General features: G+C 37.4%; 1 protein-coding gene across 5 annotated transcripts in view; it reads right to left on the bottom strand.

Moving 5' to 3' along the window:
- The window catches only part of LOC100770975 (partitioning defective 3 homolog B), a 1,032,377-nt gene that overhangs the window by 611,207 nt on the left and 401,869 nt on the right, over window positions 1-19,301 (bottom strand). For 3 of the 5 annotated variants that reach the window (XM_035440980.1, XM_027397031.2, XM_027397033.1), the window contains exon 3: window positions 3,639-3,810. In XM_035440980.1, coding sequence (XP_035296871.1) covers window positions 3,639-3,810 — 172 coding nt within the window. Of the gene's footprint in view, window positions 1-3,638; window positions 3,811-5,738; window positions 5,884-19,301 lie in introns of all 5 variants that reach the window. The other 2 variants (XM_035440979.1, XM_035440978.1) reach the window with 1 other exon arrangement.

Here is a 19,301-nt window from a genome sequence, read left to right as displayed (position 1 = left end):
TAGAAAGTATAATAAAAGACAACACCCAATTAATAATTTGTTAGAACTGAGACTGGGCCAGTCACTTAGTCACTAGAGAATCTAGTAGAAAATTCATAGTAGAAATAATTCAGATAAATGGGGTTTGGATTATGTTATTGCTCCTTGATTTAAAGCTTAGCTTGTAAATTAAATATAAACATACAATACATGTATAATTAGTTTATAAGACATGGAGTTGCAAACTTTTTTAAGTTGGAAATATTTTCATTTAATGGATAATTGGAAGTTACCTGCTGTACATTTGTGTATAACACTACCTTAAAGATTCAGAGAAGCTTTACAGAGAGGTAGCATTTAAGATTTGACAGAAATAGTACATGGGAGCTTACAAGATAAACAGAGATAAAGGAGAGAGTCAGAAAAAGTAAGCAAGATTTTAATACAAGGCCATTAACATTTCAAAGAAATTACCAAGTGGCAGATGGCTCTTGGTGGCTGTGGGTAGGTTATGCAACCATGAAAGGTGATCAGCAACAAAACTACATTGCAAGAGGTCATGCTCAGTGTCTGGCATCTTTCATGTCTAAGCATCCTTTATAATGAGCTGAGGGAACAGAAGAGCCATTGCTCTTTGTACACCCCTCCCTATGTTGCCATAAGCAGGAACTTGAGGTGTAACCACAACATATCAAGGTCACACCCCTGGAAGAGCCATGGATATGTATTGGCAAGCCAATTTCATCCTGAGGCACTACATGACCACCTCTGTTGTGAGAACACTAACAGTGAAACAACAAGGGAAGACACAGAACTGGGTCTGTTATGCATTTATCTAACTCATCTACTAGAATAAAACCAAGAGATGTTTCCATATGTAAAAGAAAGTATTAGAAAGACAATCACCTTGCCTAAGTTGCTCCAATTCAGAAGCTATGTATGATGGTTGATCTCTGTCACCTTATTTAACTGAGGAAGCAAGACCCACTCTGACTGTGTGTGGTACCACCCAATAACTGGGGTGCAGACATGAATGAAAATAACAAAGGAGAGAACAAATTTCATGCATTCAGCAACCTCTGCTTCCTAAGTATAAATTCACTGTGACCACCTGCCTGGTACTCTAGTCAGTGGCTTTGTTACAGAAATAAGAAAGATGAACGCTAGCTCCTGTCATCATTTTCTATACTTTACTAATGAAATGGATGTGTGAGCCTAGATGTTTAGCCCTTTCTGGGCTTTGGTTTACATTTGCAAAATAAACTCCAGGAAAGTTTTATGAATAGCTTATTCTATGAACAGTATCTCATAAATTGTGCAGAAAATGGTCCCTAATTCTTGAACCAGCAAGAGTTTACATCCTGGCTTTGACGCCTCATCAATATGTGATTTGGATGTGCTACTAAACTTCTCTGTCCCGACTCCTCATCTTTTGAAAAATAGAATATTAAAACATGACTAGCTAACATTAAAAAAGTAAGGACCAATAAAGGAGTAAGGGCTGAACTCATTCAGTACAGTTTACTTATGTCAGTGACTGATATGTAGTCCTACTGAATAGACATTATTTTCTGTTCCCATCTCTCTCTCACACACACAAAAAAAATCAGTTTCAAAGACAGAGGGGTTGAAGAGATGCTCCAGTGGTTAAGGGAGTACTGCAGTGGACCTGAGTTGGGTTTCCAACATCCGTGTCCAGTGGCTCACAGCTGCCTGTACCTACAGTTCTAAGAAATTGACCATTCTGTGTTAGTCGTCCATGTAATCCACACACATGTGCATGTGCATACACACATATGTGCATACACACATATATGCACACAAAAATAAATCATTTAAATATAGAAATAAAATCTATTTTGAAAAGAAGAGCATTTGAGTTGGTTCTCCTTGGATTCAACATGACTATTTTGATCAGATGATCCAACAAAAGAAACAGAAGAAAAACCAACTTTACTCCCTGAAAAACCTCATAAGAGAAAGGTGAGAACAAGTTCCAGAGGCAGGGATACCATGAGTCTCAGCCTTTTGAAGCCCACAGCACTTGCTTATAAATAGAATATTAAAACAAGCAAGAGCAATTTTCTCCTTTCGTCTTCCCTTATTGCCTAATTTTCCTCTCATACCATTTGCATAATGGATAAAAAGGCATCCATTATGCAAATGAATGATGGGGCTGCAAGGTTGCTGAAGCCACAAGCCTGGCTCCAGAAGAGAAGCATCCGCCAACCAGCCCTTTGCCATCTATGTTCTAGCAGACTGCTTTGTTAGCTTAATTCCAAAATATGCAGAAAAATTAGAAATAGGTCATTAATTCCCATTTCGTTTGTTTTAAAAGGGATACTACAGATGCTTTTCAAGAAATTTGAGACAAAACAGGGTTATTTGGATTGCTCATATATAGAATAAATTCAACAGTAATTTTATTTTATTTTGAGACAGCATCTCACTATGTAGCTTTGGTTGTCCTGGAACTCACTATGTAGACCAGATTGGCCTTGATCTGTGATCTTCCTGCCTCTGCCTCCTGAGTCCTAAGATTAAAAGGCATGTACCATCATGGTGGGTAATAGTAAATACTGAATTTCAAGTGAGGGCAAAAGTTGCTATGTATAATTTTTAAAATTTAAATGTTTCCATTGAGAGAGAGAGAGAGAGAGAGAGAGAGAGAGAGAGAGAGAGAGAGAGTATTCGTGCATGCATTCCAAGTTTTGACTATGGAAGTCATTGGGCAACTAAAGGAGTTGGTTCTCTCTTCTCCTTCTACCTTGTGGTTTTCAGGGATAGACCTATGGTCATCATGATTGACAGCAAGTGTCTTAATCGGCCTAACCTTCTTACCAGCCAAGCTATCACAATTTTAAGTGCATGTTCTTCTTTAAGAAAAAGCATATTCTTTTTGAGAAGTAGGGATTGTGTCTATCCATCTGCCTGAGAATTAAGTCTAATTAAATTCTACCTAGTACAAGAACAGTCCCATAATATTGTGTTTACAATTGACTCAAATAACATTGATTTTAAATGTTAGTGGGAGGTCAAAAATAACACACTGACCTAAACTTATCTCCAAGAAGTATCAACAAAAACAGCTATGTTAGGAGTAGTACATGACAGAAACTTTAGAAGAATGTTTATTTTCACTTTCTCCACCTTTAAAATTAATATTAAGACAAAGAATTCTGAGCAAAACCACGAGGTAAACTGCTCTTTTTTGAATGTATGTATGTATGTATGTATGTATGTATGTATGTATGTATGTATGTATGAGAAAGGGAACCTTATATCTAGTGTGGATTCCTTGGTAACCCTTAGCTTTTCCCAAGCTATGACCTTAACAACAACAGTGGTGATTCTAGAATACAAGCAAATCTTATCACTCACAGTATTGACTCCCTGTGTGATTCTTCAAGGACAAGCAACTAGGAGTCACTCTGAGTTCAAGAAAACAAAAACAAAAACAAAAACAAAAACAAAAACAAAAAACCTTGCAGTCTCCTTCCCTGAGCACAAGCAGCAGTGGAGAGCCATAGAAAAGTAACTCAAGGGAGAGGACAAACCAGCTGTTTTTATAAAGAACAATACTAATATAATATCCTTCACAGAAAAGAAAGTTAGTAAATTGATGCAACTTGCATTCAAGTTGAGTAAAATCCACCTACCTAACTTCAGAGAAGAAGGGGTTACTATGATTTCCCCACTGATTGGTTTGAAGGCAGCCAGTTGAGCAGCCACTTCTGTCTCGAAAGCGTCTGGGCTCTGCCGATCCACAGGGTTTCCACTGGGGCTCTCAATCTTCTGGAGTGGCTCTTGTTCATCAAACACAGCAATGAGCTGCAAACGAGTCCAACAACACTAATTACTTTGTAGGACATGCTTATCACAGGGACACTGTGTCTAGTTGATTGTGATCTTTGCTTCATCTTAAAGCTAATGTCGCCTTAGAAAAATCTTAAATCTTATTATGCCAAGATGCTTAAGTCTTCAACAGTATAATCCCCGCAAGCACAGGCACAGAACATGATGAGGGGTTGGTTCTTGTTTGTCTTTTCCTGGAATAGTCATTTTAGGCAGCTCTTGTTAAAGGAATGAAATGGCTGCCTGTTACATTCTCTCTTCATGAATATGTCTCATCGAGTGCCTGTCTGTCTGTCAATCTCTGTGTGTCTCTCCTGCAAAGGATTGAATGTATACCTTCACATATGCTAGGCAAGTGTTCTACCAGTGAACTATACACACAGCTTCACTCATAACGTTTTCTAATATGCCTAAAAGTTATCCACTCCTAGGGTGCAAAATGAGAGCCCAATATACAAATTATGAAAAAGAGAATACATTATATAGAAGTGTGCATTCTAGTCACAAAGGGGTATAGCATTTCCTCATGACATGTATTTCTAGACACAATCTAAATCCACGCATACTTGCAAACATAAGAATATTAATAGCTACAAATCATGTATACACAAGTGTCCCATCTTTTATATGACTTTCATGTAATCTTTACTTCTTAATGGTTTTATGGACACTAAATACACTCATTAAATATATTTGCATATCTTGAATATAAAAAACTGAAATGTTATTTTCCAGTCATTTTTCATGAAAAAGTTGATATGTTCTACTAATCACATGACACTATTGCACTATGGGACCATGAAGGCAGACCAGCTATGTGACTGTAGTTTTGGCTAGGAGGCTGCACTCCAATAGAGGAATATCAAATCTGCCTCATTGGCTAAGGTAAAAATGGCCAAATGTGAATTCAGGGGGCAGCTCATGGATGCTACTATCAATCCAAAGAAGTACAGTGTAACTAATTTTGAAAACTGCCAGTAACTCTTTGAATAGTTTTCATTCATTAAATAAAGCAAGTTTACTTCTGAGTCAGACATATCCATAGAGACACTGAAAGCCCATTCATAGGCCAACCTTGTTGGCAATAGTATTAATAACACAAATGCAAGGGTAACCAATCAAAACACTGTAAATTCCAATGTAATCTTTCAAAGGAAATGAACACAATTAAGGATATGTAAATGGGCTATTCACAAATAATTTTCATAATTGACTACTCATTTCCAGTATGGAGACTTCTTTAATTGGAAAACCCAACAATCCATTCACTACAGAATAGAAATGCTTACTCCCAAGGCATTATTTTTAATTCTTGAAATTGAGCACATGAATTTTCTATCTTTAATTGCTAGCACTGGTGAACTGACTGGAGATAAGACTTAAATAGATTAATAAAGAAAGATTATTCTACTATAAAAATAATCAGCAAAACTGGATCTTTCTAATCATCTGGCTAAAATAAAAGGTTTTACACTTTCAATCTTGACATGGAAAATAAAATCAATTTTAAAATGTGCTTGAATTATTTTCTTCATTGTTTCTATTCCATAATTATCACAATTATGATTTCAACTTTGCTTATTGTGAATTCACATACATTCTAAATGTTCATTCTGATATACCCATCAACTAGGTAGTGGCATATTGAATTGGTACTGTGAACAGTTTTGTATAGAAGTGGTATCTTGCTTTTACTTCCTCCATCCTTAACTCTCAGTATCATCTATACACTTTACATATTGGAGTGAGAAAATAACATCAGTTAGAAATATAATACAAAAGTTTAAAATTGATAATTCATAAGTTAAATCAATAGATATACTTAGTCTATGAAAACTTTACTATTGGCTATAGGTTGTACCTACAAAACCTTACAGAATGTACAGTAACAATATTATACCCACACATCTAAGGAGAGAACACAGTTGTTTGGAGATTCTGTTTCCCACAGTGATGTACCAAATGGCATCTGGTGGTGGAATCAATTGTCTTCTTTTGTTTTCAGTCCAGAACTTTAGCACACACAATAACATATCCTCAAAGAGAAAACTATGAAGAGATGATACATTAACGAATAGCTCTAGTTTGGTCATGGGTAACTTATATTTAAATAAAAGTGAATTCCATTATTTGGAAATGAAGTATTATTCCATGGCTGTTTTGTAGATGATAATTAAGGGACCTGAATGATTTCCACATGGAATGGTTTCCTCAATTAATTAATCCCATACTCTGTTACCCAGTCTCATGGTTTATGGGGTTTATCACAGCAGAATTTCATCTGGATCAATGGATGAAACAAAGTCTACTACAAAGAACTAACCCAGATCCTCACTCTCTGATACCCCAAATCTCCCCAGCCTCATAAGGATGACTGATGAGGGCTTCTACCAGCTGCTCTCTATCTCAAGAGCCACCATGTCCACACACTCACACTTGCTTCCAAACTGGTAAGTCATTTAAGTCACACTCTGGAGGTCCTTGTTAACTAAATCATTTGATTCATCAAGACAGTTACATTACCAGGTATGAGAATTACAGGGAAACTGTCTTACAGAGGTTCAGTGATGCTTTGTTCTTTCACAGCATCTAGCACATGGGAGAGGCTTTCTGCATCCTTCTCTTAAAGCATACAGAGTTACCTCTTCCTAGAGAGGTGAGGAAGGCATGAAGGAAAGAATTATATTTAAAATTCTTACATTAAAATTTTCACATTGGTACTTTAGAAGCTACTATAACCCAAACTATGCAAAATGCATATGGGAAATATCTGACGTGATGCCTTCCCTCTACTTAGTTGATCTGCTGGAATGCCTTCTGTTCGCCTTCTGTAATACCATTGTTCTCATGTTACCAAGTGTAGCCATGACATTTCCAAACTGCAATAAATCCACAGGATCTGTTCACATGGCTTGATTACAACCTCAGCTTCTGTCCTCACAGATTTCTGTATTTAGTCATTTAATTTCCAGATAGACTTAGGTCAGTGCACAGAAAGGCTACTAATTTGTCTATCTCCCCACCCCCAAAGTCTTCTCTGGACCCATGCAAGAAAACAGGAACTATGCCATTTCTTGACTGTCTATAAGGCAAACTTTGAGGACTCTGAACAGGCCCAGACTCATTGAATCTACTCTTGTCTAGGTCAAAAGCACCTCCTGGAGGCTGAAGCTAAATGCCACTCCTCTCCTTGATTTTAGGACACCACTGGCCACTTTGTAATCCTTGGTGTATTCTTCTCATGTACTTTCCAGCGAACACAATACTGTTTACGTTTCCCCTTCAACTTGTCCCTCCATTTATCCCTCTTTATTACCGATCTCTGAAAATGCTAAGGGACCTATGTCAACATTCAGTTACGACTTCACCTGTTTCATGCTTGATTACAAGTACAGGCAAATAAATTCTACATTTATCAGACTTTCTGAACAAGCTTCAGGATTATGTGATCAACTGGCAATTCCTGCCCAAACTGTACAACGCACCATTCAAAATTCTTTCTATATTTCTTTCTATTAAAATTAAAGGCAATTTTCCACCTTTATTCCTTTCCAACAGCCATACATGTTCAATTTCTCAACAAAATCTGAAAGTTTTGCCAGGTTTTGACCAGTTCTCACCACCTTAGCTGTCACCAATTTGGATCTAGTTCCCAGGTGATTGCTACAGCAGCCTTCTTGCTGTTCTGTTTCTACCTAGGCATCTTCCCTTCAGTGGATTGAGTACTCAACTCAGCATTAATGACAATCTTGAAAAACTCTGAGATTATGCCTGTCCTATACTTGTGTTCATGTGCTGATAATACTTTCTCTCCTCACATGGGGAATATCCCACACTCTTGCTGTGGCCACTGAGGTTATACTGCTGACCACATGTTTGAGTTGCTTTCTAGCTAGTCCTCAGGACTCTAGGAAGCTAGACTTGTATCTTCATACCTATCTCAGTGGCTGTTCCATGCTATCTTCCTGGGAAAGTTACCCACTGAATCTTATGAACCTGACTACAAAGTCTCTGCATATCTACTAAAATGCCAGGCTTTTGCTGGCCACACTATATTTCAGCATTCCTACTATTCCCCATAGTCTGCCCTTTTTTACTTCCTCAGAGTTTTCAGCACATGCTTAGTGCTTTATATTCTCTCATCTCTCTCATTTCATGACTGTCTATCCTCACTTCATCAGAATCAAAACTTCAAGAGGACATTGCTTTCTTTCTGTTTTGGATGAATTTACCTCCATGAGTTAGAACAATAAATATAACATAAATACATATTTGCTGAATAAAAAGGAGTGAATGATAAGGTAAATATATGCTAAAATTTAATACATAAATTTTAGTTCATATATTCAAATTCAAAATTTAAAGATATTTTTAATTCCTTATACAATGTAGGGGGGAACACATGTGTGCATATGTGCTATGTGGCTTTTGTGGGCATATATATGTACTATGTGGCTTTTGTGGAGACCAAAGGACAGCTTTGTGGAATCAATTCTCTCCTTTCATCTTTTACGTAGGTTCTATGAGCTGAATTCAGATCAGCAAGTTTGCAAGGCACAGTCCTTTTTACCTTTTGTACACTAACCCACTTTTCTGTGCCTTAAAAATATTTTAAACAAATGCATGTGCATCTTCTTATTTCTCAACTTATAAATGTATATATGGAGAGAAAGTGAGGAAATCGTGCACAGCATGGAAAGTAAGGTGGGCAGCATTAGCAGTTTGGTCCTAGGTACTCCCTCAAGAAATTTCTCCTAAGATGCCATTCCATGTGGAGGCATGCTGTATATCCTGGAAGTGGCTGAAGAACAAATGTGAACACATCTGGGCAAGCAGAGACACATGCTTAAATAGCATGGCATCATCACAAAATAAAGGGCCAGCTTTGATCTATGAAATCATGGACTCATACACTCTGTCTCCTTTGTCAAAGTGCTGTTTACTGCAGCGCTTCTAAGTCTTCTTTCACTGGCAGTGCCCCCTTCTATAAGGGAAGCTTTATGTGCACGCACAGAGGTATATAAAACAGTTGCACAAATCATGCATTACTTATGACAATAGAGGAAGTTATTTTAATATAATTCTTTGAAATACATATATTTTTATTCTTTAGTAAGGATAAATCAATTTTGATTACTAACGAGATATAACTTGTTTATTTTTACATGAAGAATTAAACCATAGCTGAATGTTTAATATTGCTGAATGAAGAACATCCTCAATGTTTTTCAGACTTGACTAATAGCTTGATCTGATTCTTAAATGATGCTGAATGATAATAAGAAAATAGTTAACTTCATTGTGGTTTTAGAAGAGCTGAAAGCTTTGTATATACAATAAAGGCACTGCTATCTATAACACATAGATGTCTGGAATGTGAACAAAGTGCCTTCAGGCAGCTTTTGCTTGTGTTCTGTACACCACTTTGGGTGTTCCGAACAAAGGCTGCAGTGACATCACGGGTATAATACAGGCAGGTACTTCGAGAAACAGCCTGGATTCAGTGTGCTTGATTTTGATGACTATATGTTGTAAACTCTTCTACTGTTGTCATTTTTGTGACCTCTCACATTTAGATACAGGGCCTCTTATAGAATCATAAGACATAGTTTTGGAAGCTGTCATTGATTCTATTATTTCTGTACCACTGTTTGAGGAGCGAGGTGTAGTATACTTCTCAAGAGCATACTATATCTTAAATAAAGGACAAGAAAATGAAAACCTAGCCGTGCCAAATTTATTTCAATATCTTAAACTTGAGCCTCAGGTTGTATTGACTTATTAACTTACTTTTTCTGGGTGTGTATGATCCCCATTGCTTCTGGCTTTCTCAATACTTAGTAATGTTGTACAAACATTTAATATTTTCAAATACAGTCTTATATAATTTTCATGAACTATCATACTTAATTCTCACAAAAGTCCTGCACATTAGGGTTAATCATCAGCAAACTCTTATTCTTTAGCTGGATTTCAATGGCCAATGCTGAATGCTGTTGTAAATGTAAAGATTAGGAATTGGTTTTGATAAGTACAATGTCCCCTTCCTGGAGACATCTAAAATGAATATCCAAGAGTCTCCAATTAAACAATGACACCTTAGTGTGGAGAGTATTTCCATCTTCTAAATATTTTGTACTTTGTAAAGGTTAAGGGAATGGAAAAGTCAACAATTGTAAACACAAAGACTCAAATGAAATAAAATAACTTTGTACAACTTATAACATATCCCTTAATAACGGATCTGATGCAAAAGGGCCATGTGCGCAATTTCACTCCAGCACTATCCTCTCATGGGCTCAGATCTGCTTTTATGTTTGAACCAAAAGGCTATGATGACCAACTGGATGTTGATTCCCCATCAACCAGTAAGATATGTGTGTTTCTGGGTGAGGAGACAATACTAACTGCCTTGGTAACATTCCCAGAATATCTAATGCTTAGCATGGTGCCTGAGACACAATGGTGTTACATTTAATTTTCTATCCTAACACAGAGATCATTCCCGGCCCTAAGTCCCACTTGACTTGTTTATCTGTATCCTGCATTCCCTTTGTTGTTTTCTCTTTAATCTCTTCATCACAGAGTTGACAAAGGAACACAGGCACTACCAAGATCAAAAACATCAAATGGGCAATTTTGGTTCTTCTTTTTATTCTTACTTTTCATCACACAAGAACACACAACCCTTAGAGGTACAGTGCTGCTCCTCCACCCGGCCCTCCATGGTGTCTGCCACTGCTTCATGTAGCTGGCTGTAACTCCAAGTGCTTTGCCAGTGTCTGTAGTTTCTAAGTTGACAAGTAAATATTTTAACAATAAGTGCCACCAAGTGCATTTACTGCAGAGTCCCTCAATATTCATTTTGTGGTTTATTCTCTTGTCAACCTGTAGCATTCTGTCACTTTTATAGCCTGCATTTTTATAATCTGATGTTATTATCCTTAGTCTGTGCAGAGAATAAAAAGGAACCAGCCAAATGCTCACAGAGCATAACAAACTGTATTTATAAAGGCATTTTTATTAGCAATTGCACTGAGAAACACGTGATTCTATTTTAATTACATGTCAAATGAACTAATGAACTAATATGAAGAAAGGCTTATTTCCCATATCAAGTTCTTTGCCATTTTTACTGTTTTCTACATATTCCATGTTGCCAACAAGTGTACGGTAAATTAAAAGACAAAGAACAGAATCTGACAACACAAGGTTGGAATCACTCATCCTAAATCTTTATACGCGCAACTAAGTCTAAGTAAGACTGTGAAATTGCAAGAGGAAGAAGCACAGTGTGGCCTGTGAGCAGCAACTGAAGACAGCTGGGATCTCACCAAAATCCAGGCTTCTGTTCAGAACTAAGTGACAACTGCCTGCCTACAAGAGCAAATTTGATGCCACCTTAATCAAAGATTTCAAAATAGGTCCTTCTTCATAACATCTTGACACCTAAAAGCATTACATCTGATAGGAAAAATGAGCTGGTCCCCATTAGCATCTTCATCAGACACTAGCATCAGTCTAGTATCCTCAGAAGAACTCAGTAGCTTCATTCTCAGGAATGCCAGCCAACCTGCCTCAGTAAATGAGATAAACCTATTTCCATTTCCCCCTCAAATGAAAAACGCATAATGGTGACCTTTATAAATTTTGTAGCTTTAAGCTTGAAGTGAAAGAAAACGACAGGATTTCTTCAACTGTGCTAAGAACTCTATTCATCCTCATCATGTTTTAAAGAGGTTTCCACTTAAATTGCCCCACAACAAAAAATATGCCTATTGAAAAGCCATCCATATTTCAACCCCAAATACATTTACCTCCTTTAATTATGTAGCAGGATACTAAGAAGTGAGGTATATCTTAGACACATTAGATGGAATCTTATTCTTCATCTGAATGACTTGAATTAAAATTTTAAAGTGTTTTGTAACTAGTTGACAAATTTGAGCAAACCTTGGATTTGTTTTCACTGCATTTTTTAAACATCTTTGCTGAAAACAGTTTACTATTTATTAAACATCATCACACCTCATGTCTACACAAGGGAAGCCTGGCTTCCAGGGAGGTCAAGTGGCAACCATGAAATCTTAATCCAGATGTAGCTGGGGGCACAGCTATGGAAAGGGGACACGGATGCAGAGCCAGGACACAAAATGACCATCACCAGGATAATACAAATGTCAAAAAATTTAAAACTCAATGTATTTGCTTATATAGTAATAATATTTCTTCTCCTCCAGAACTGAATACATTAATAATATCAGACATACAAGAAAATTGAAGATAAAGTGCTCAGATTTAAAAGGCTAAAAAACTCTCAGAGATGATCCCAATACACTGGGTGGTTTTACTTGCCATTTACCCAGTAGAGCACTGCATAGTTCCTCAATTTTGTCCAATCTCAAGGGCTTTGAAGGTCTCCAGCAAGTGTGCATTATTAGAAATGAAGACATGAAATACAGTGCTGTGTTGGAAAGGCAGACACAGACACACAGAGACACAGACACAGACACACAGACACACAGACACACACACACACACAGACACAGACACACGCACACACACACACACACTACCCACTTTGTAAAATGCTCCACTATATAAACAACTATATCAAACACTAGAAGATAAAATAGTACATGGAAAACCATCTTATAAATTAGAAGCTGTCACACACATTTACAATGTAACCAACAGTCAGCCTCAGTATGTTCAGCTGTCTTGTTTTTATTTTCTTTAGTATTCTAGAATCAATATTATCCAGCTAATCTAATACTTAAACTTAACGCTGTCTCAGAAACAAACCCGTTGGGGATTTCTTTGCCAAGGTGGAACACAGCACTCTACCAGAAGGTGGAATTTCAGGCTGAGTTCTCTGTGTTGGGACCAGTCCATTACAGTCAAACGGGACACTGTTTCTGGCCTGATCCTCCAATCTGCAGAAAGGTTTTGATGGCTCTCAGCCTTCCATCCTAGCCTCTAATATTTAAACACAATACTGTTGCTATTGTAGTCTTTCCATCATCCAATCTGAGTGTGGTCACAGTTCAGCTTCTAATTTATGGTGGCCAATTCTGAATTTCCCACTAGAGAGCCTTCTACAGACTCCCCAGTGTTCCTGTGACACTGTGCCCATGCCTGTATCCCCACCTGTCACACAGCATGCAGATGTTAATTTACATGCTTCTATCTAAACATAGATTACCAGCTTGAACTCATGAATCACAGTACTAAAATAGAGTTAATAAATAGTTGTGATTTTTAAGACAGAAACAATGTCTATTAGGAGAATACAGGTTAGCGCACAGAAACAATGAAAACCAAGCTTGGAATGTGATCACAAAAGGTCAGACCAGAGCCAAAGGCACACTAGAAAATATTACTCTGCTGAAGACATCATGGCTCCTACCACTGTAGCCCTTAGTGCCTTGTGGGCTGGGGCTGCTCTCCAGAGTTAGACATTTAAAATTCATGAAATACACAGAGACAGAAGCACATCTGCCCCTTTAAATGTGAGTGAATGGAATGAAGCATAACCAGACATCATACTCCAAACATCTACTATAGTGCTTTGTGCATGGAAAAATACTACCCAAGCAGAGAAGCGATCAGTGTACTCTCTGTATCCCAGAGGGAGAACAAGGCCTCAGTTATAAGGTTGTCTGGCTTTGTTCTCTCTCATGCAGACATTAGTTCTCTCAGTTCTGACTCTCCAACCAGTTGGGAATAGGAAAGGTCACCCCCACAACCACATAGGCAGAACAGTCTCTGTCCATCCTTGAGGTTCAAAACGAAATTGCATTTTACAATTTTCCATCTAAAATCTACTTAGTATACCATGATCCCAATTCTGTTTTCTGATAGATTACATCTATATATTGGATTTTCTTCCAGAGCAAATCTTGGGAAATTGTAAAACTAATTTGTCCATCCACACGCCCAGTTCAGAAACAAGCACAACTGTGCAGTGTTCTCCATGACATCCGGCTGTTAGGAGACTCTGCTTTATTCCCCTAATGACTGCAATCCTCAGTGTATTGCTTAAGTTTTCGGATTAATGAGTAAGCAATCAAATGTGATTTTAAGTCATGAATATAACAAACATACTATTCATTTATTTTGACAAGTATTTTAATTTATGAGGCTTGGCTACAAATACAGCAGCCAATTTTGTAAAAGGGAAAATAAAGAAAACTTCGCTTTTAAGACAACCTAGCAACTCCAAGATAATAAACCTCTACAGAGAATGATAGGAAATCCAAAACCTTCTAAAGACAATGAATTGATAGCTTGATAGAAAAGACAATGAATTCTTACAACATCCTCAAACATATCTAGGAGATGCTTTTCATACAGACTTGAGCTGTATGACTATCCTATACACCTCAAGCAACATTCTACTTAAAATAGGTCAGTGTTGGCCTGAGGCATGTGCAGTGGGTATACCCATCGCTGAGCCTGTCATGCTAGTATCCAAGCACACAAATTTTAGCACCCTTCTGTGTCCTTTAGGTGGCCCTATATTCCATGTTTGAGATCCCTCCAGACTAGACAAGGCAGTGAACAGATTCCAAAGATGAAAATGGTCACAACTCCTGAAAAATGAGACCATGTGTCATCAGATTGGTTGGTTAGGGAACTGATTCTTTAGCATGGGCATTTCAGCAAATTGGCCCAAGTGCTCACTGACTGAACTCATGAAAAGTTCAAGTCCAGTGATGTCCTACCTTCTCTCACACTTCATGCCAGCCAGGCAACTGGTGGGCATAGAAATGTCAGCAGAAGCCTGGATGGAAAAAAAGGAGGAATTTCTCATATACATTTCATTTGGACTCAGGCCTTGTTTGGCATGAGTGACAAGTTTTTAAGGCCTATATTTAAAGAAATTAACACTGCAATTGCAGATGGGGTTAGCTGCAGAACTCCTTGTGAGTGAGTGAAGCTAAACTTTTCTCTAGCTTCTAATTGTTCTCCATTCGTTTCACTGGTGATAATGTGGCTAACCCTGCTGGGATGGCTGTTGACTTTGGGAACATCTAAACATCAAGATTTATAATTACAATGGCAGGTGTATCAAACACACATTGAATGGGCCCTCATTAATTGGGGCTGCAGACAACCAGGTTAGGGCCCTGCCTCTTTCTCAACTAGAGGTGGTCTGTCATTCCTAACAGGAGCAGTTGTACAGTAGGTTGTGTGTCTACAGTAGGTACAGAAATTATGTTTCAATTCTAAATCAAAAGCTGGACCTGTTTATATTTATGGCAAATAGAGGAACAGTTTTGAAATTAGGCCTGGACCCCAAGAGCCAGGCTCCAGGGATCACTGGCAGTAATAGGTTTCTAAAGTTATTCCTCATGGTAATATTTTCAGACCCAAAGGCCACTTTGGCAAAATTTGAAGTTTGAAACCTGTGATTTTTACAGTTTCTAAGCAAAAAGGAAAAATATAGAGACAAGAATATATGAGGTCACAGTCTCTTGCTTCCCTCTGAATTATGGGTATTGGATACATCTTAGTGCTGTAGAGATAGTGAAAATAAAAACATCAAATTTCACAAAGACATTTGGGTGTCTCTTCTGCATTTATTTTCTCTGCACACAAACACATACACACACATACACATAGACAAACACACACACACATGTGATAGCAACATAATTCATGCTGCATAAGTCATGATCTTTTTTGATATTCTCAATTAGAATTTTCTTATGAGTAATCTTCTCTAATTATAATCTGTAAAAAATAGAACAGAATTTTTGACTGAATATTTTGTAATGTATTCAAGTATACTATAGATAATTTAGTTATCTTTCCATCTTAGACACATGAAAATACTGGCTGTTTTTACAGCATCCCAGTACTGAGTCATATTGAGTGCTGCTATTTTTCCATCACTACTCATTTTGAAGGTGAAATTATGTCTTCTTTAAAGCTAAATTATTTGATTACTAGGGATATTAAAAATAACTATGAGCTATTTTTAATTTTGTTGCAGTGGCATATCTGTTCTTACCCTGTATCCTTTTTATTTTTCTTATTGACATGCATATAAAATGTTTATTAAATTTCTTTTTATATTTGTGAATTAATGTTTCTGTGCTGGTTTGTTTTTAACCTTGTTTATGATGTAAATGTTTTCATTACATACATGGTACTCCATTCACTAAATATCCCTATTAAATCTTCAAAGGTCTCTTGTAAACAGGCATTCACCTGGAACCAGTAATATTTTATGATGGCCAAGCACTAAAACAATGTTGGTTTCATTTAATTTACTACTTTGATAGTGTCTGAAGAGAGAGCAGGTGGGAAATGGTTTGATTGATGAGTCTTTGGTTTTTAGATAATACATTCATATTCTAAACAAATACAGGTGGATAAAGGGCATTGTAAGAAAGGCATGCATGGACAGAATTCTGATATTTCTGAGATGACATAACTCAAAATTTTGCCACTATTTTCTGTAAATTTGTTACATTGAAATTTCATGTAATCAGTATAATCTCCAAAAATCAAAGCTGGCCAAAAAATTCATTAAAAAAATCTTCAAGTTAATAAAAAAAATCTGTTTTTATTAGTTATTTGTATCTCCTGAGGTGGGTATTTAATAACATTTAGACTTCCTTCTTCAACAGCTTTCATACTTTAACTCTTATTGTTGCAGCTATCCTATGTGAACAGTTTCCAGTGCCTTGAATTCCTAAGGATTAAAACTTCTGGTATGCCTGACTATTGACCTTGTGTCCTTAAATCTCATCCAAGTCTTTTCAATCCTGACTAGATGAAAGTGGTCATGGCCCCTGGGACTTGAGCCACATTTCCCTATTTTATGGAAAACCTTGGTTCTAGTAACCAATCCAATTGCCAGTTCATCCTACTCTCACATAAATTTCAAAGTGGATTTTTATTTGATCTGCAACATTATGTAACATAGGGGATGCTCCCCCCCAATCAGAAACCATAAAGTTTCACTTGGATAATTTATTAAATTTATAACTAATTATTTGATTTGATGGTGGCATACACTAAAAGTGTACATGCAACATCATCTGACAAACTGACAAATATGAACCAAACTGGGTGGTGTGACAATGCGCTTAGTGATAAAACTAAAAGGAGAATTGAGTGGGTCGTATTAGCTGCAGCTCCATTTTTAAGTGCTGTGAAATAGAAGGGATTCACTCAGTTGAATAACAAAACTTCAGTTCCAGCAGCAGAGATAATTTGTTGTGAAACACGTGACAGCCACATGCCAGATCATGTAACACATCATTAAACCCACAGATCAAGTGCTGAGGACATAACATCTAAGGAAGGACAAGGGCATCAGAAATATGTAGAATCCATGTTCAAATACTCAAAGAATTTTAAGACCATCAGAGCAAGGATTAAGTCAAGTGTGAGGCTTGTGTGGGCACAGAAGCCTGAACAACTGCACAGAACACCTCCCCATGAAGTTGGCCCTGTATGAACCATGGAAAGGCACACTTTTTTACTTTCATAGTCCCCAACCAATTTCACAACAAGCAGAATGCATTTTGGCTAATGCTTATGAAATATCCCCCACAACCTAGTCTGGATTTATGTATCTATTTATAGCCTCAGTGAACTTAGGTGGAGTTAGAATCTTTTTAAATTTTATCTTATTTTTTAAATTTAAATTAGGAACAATCTTATTTTACATGTCAATTTTCCTATCCCTTCCATCCTCCCAACCCCCCCAATGAACCCCATCACATCCCCTTTCTGCTCCCCAGGGAGGGTGAGGCATTCCATGGGGGAATCTTCAAAGTCTATCACATCATTTGGGGCAGGGCCTCGGCCCTCCCTCACGTGTCTAGGCTGAGAGATTATCCCTCTATGTGGAATGAGCTTCCAAAGTCCATTCGTTTACTTGGGATAAGTACTGATCCACTACCAGAGGCCCCATAGACTGCACAGTGGTTGTCAGTTAGGGGTTAGAAACGTTTGAGTCAAATAAATCCAGAGCTGAAAAAAGGGCACAGAGGAATTCATTTTTTTGAGACCTGGAATGAGGCATACATAAAAAAAGGTCATTCAATGAAAGCTCCCTCTAAGATCTTGTCAGAAAACTCTCTGGTCTACCATTTGCATGTCTAGATCATATTTACTCACTGAAAATGTGACACCAGATTAGAATATAGTTTAAATCAAAAGGGAAATGCTGGGGTGCTTTGTTTCAAACTTAAATGCAAAGGATAACCACCAAGAAAAGTCCTCATGTATTGTTCAAACACAAATTCAACATCTTATGAACACAGATTCATGTCTTCATGTTGCCACCTTCCTCCCTCCATCAATCAACGTCACCAAGGCTTGACATCTATCAATACTCTTTCCTAGACCTCTCAGTGGTAGGGAATCTAGACCACAGAGCAAGAGGAGCCAGGACAAATCTTAAGTCACATCACTCTAGTTGTGAGAAAGTTACTGGGCTTCTGTTTATCAGACTCATAAGGAGAACGACAATAGCTAACATTGAGCCTTTATTCATATGTTTCTGTCAGACAGTGTTATCCTTCCTATTAGCCCTGCCAACACTGGGAGGTATTTACAGCAATTTCTCTAAAATGGGAGGGAGAATGCTAAGAAATAAGCTAGTTCACATAGCCAGTAGATGCTAAAGCCAGAAGTAGGAGCTATGAATCACATTTAAGCAACTCATTATTTTGTGTCTAAATCAAGTGGTTCTATGCTACAAAATATGTGATAAAAGGGTATCCTTTGATACTAGCTACATTATAATTGGTTATTATTACCTTCCTCCTCCTCATCTTTACTGATGAATATCCTATTCAACTTTTAGGACCCAATTTAAGATGTTTCCTGAATAATATATAGAATCTAAAGAGTGCCTCACAGCATGCATTTAATAAATGAATTCACCCATGTTCTAGGTAAAAACATACAAATTAAACTTAAAAAAACAAAAAACAAACCCTAGTTCAGCATAGTATTTGACAGCATTTTTAACCAACGATAGATGTGACTTGCCAAGCTCAACAGGGTAAAAGTGAAAAAAATGTAGATATTTTTTGTGATAGGCTGTGTACAAATTTATTAAACACAGGGAATTATAGTGTTATTCATAGGTATCCCCCCAGACTGAGTAGCAAGCATCACATGGAAGAAGAGAAGACAATCACAGATGCTGACTCCATGGAACAAGAAAGGGAATTAGACACTAATCAGAGCATGATGTCCCTCTTTCATTTTTTTCCAGCTTTTTTTAAATTTAAATTAGAAACAGGATTGTTTTACATGATAATCCCAGCTCCCTTTTCCCACCCGGCCTCCCCTACCAACCCAACTAAAACCTTATCTGTCACATATCTTTATGCTCCCCCTGGATGGTGAGGCCTTCCATAGGGTGTCATCAGAGTCTTTTGTATCCTTTGGGATAGGGTCTAGGCCCACCCCCGTATTTCTTGGCTCAGGGA

Source organism: Cricetulus griseus, chromosome 2 (genome assembly GCF_003668045.3).
Source record: "Cricetulus griseus strain 17A/GY chromosome 2, alternate assembly CriGri-PICRH-1.0, whole genome shotgun sequence".
NCBI classification, from domain to species: Eukaryota; Metazoa; Chordata; class Mammalia; order Rodentia; family Cricetidae; genus Cricetulus; species Cricetulus griseus.
This window is presented reverse-complemented; position numbering and strand designations above follow the sequence as displayed.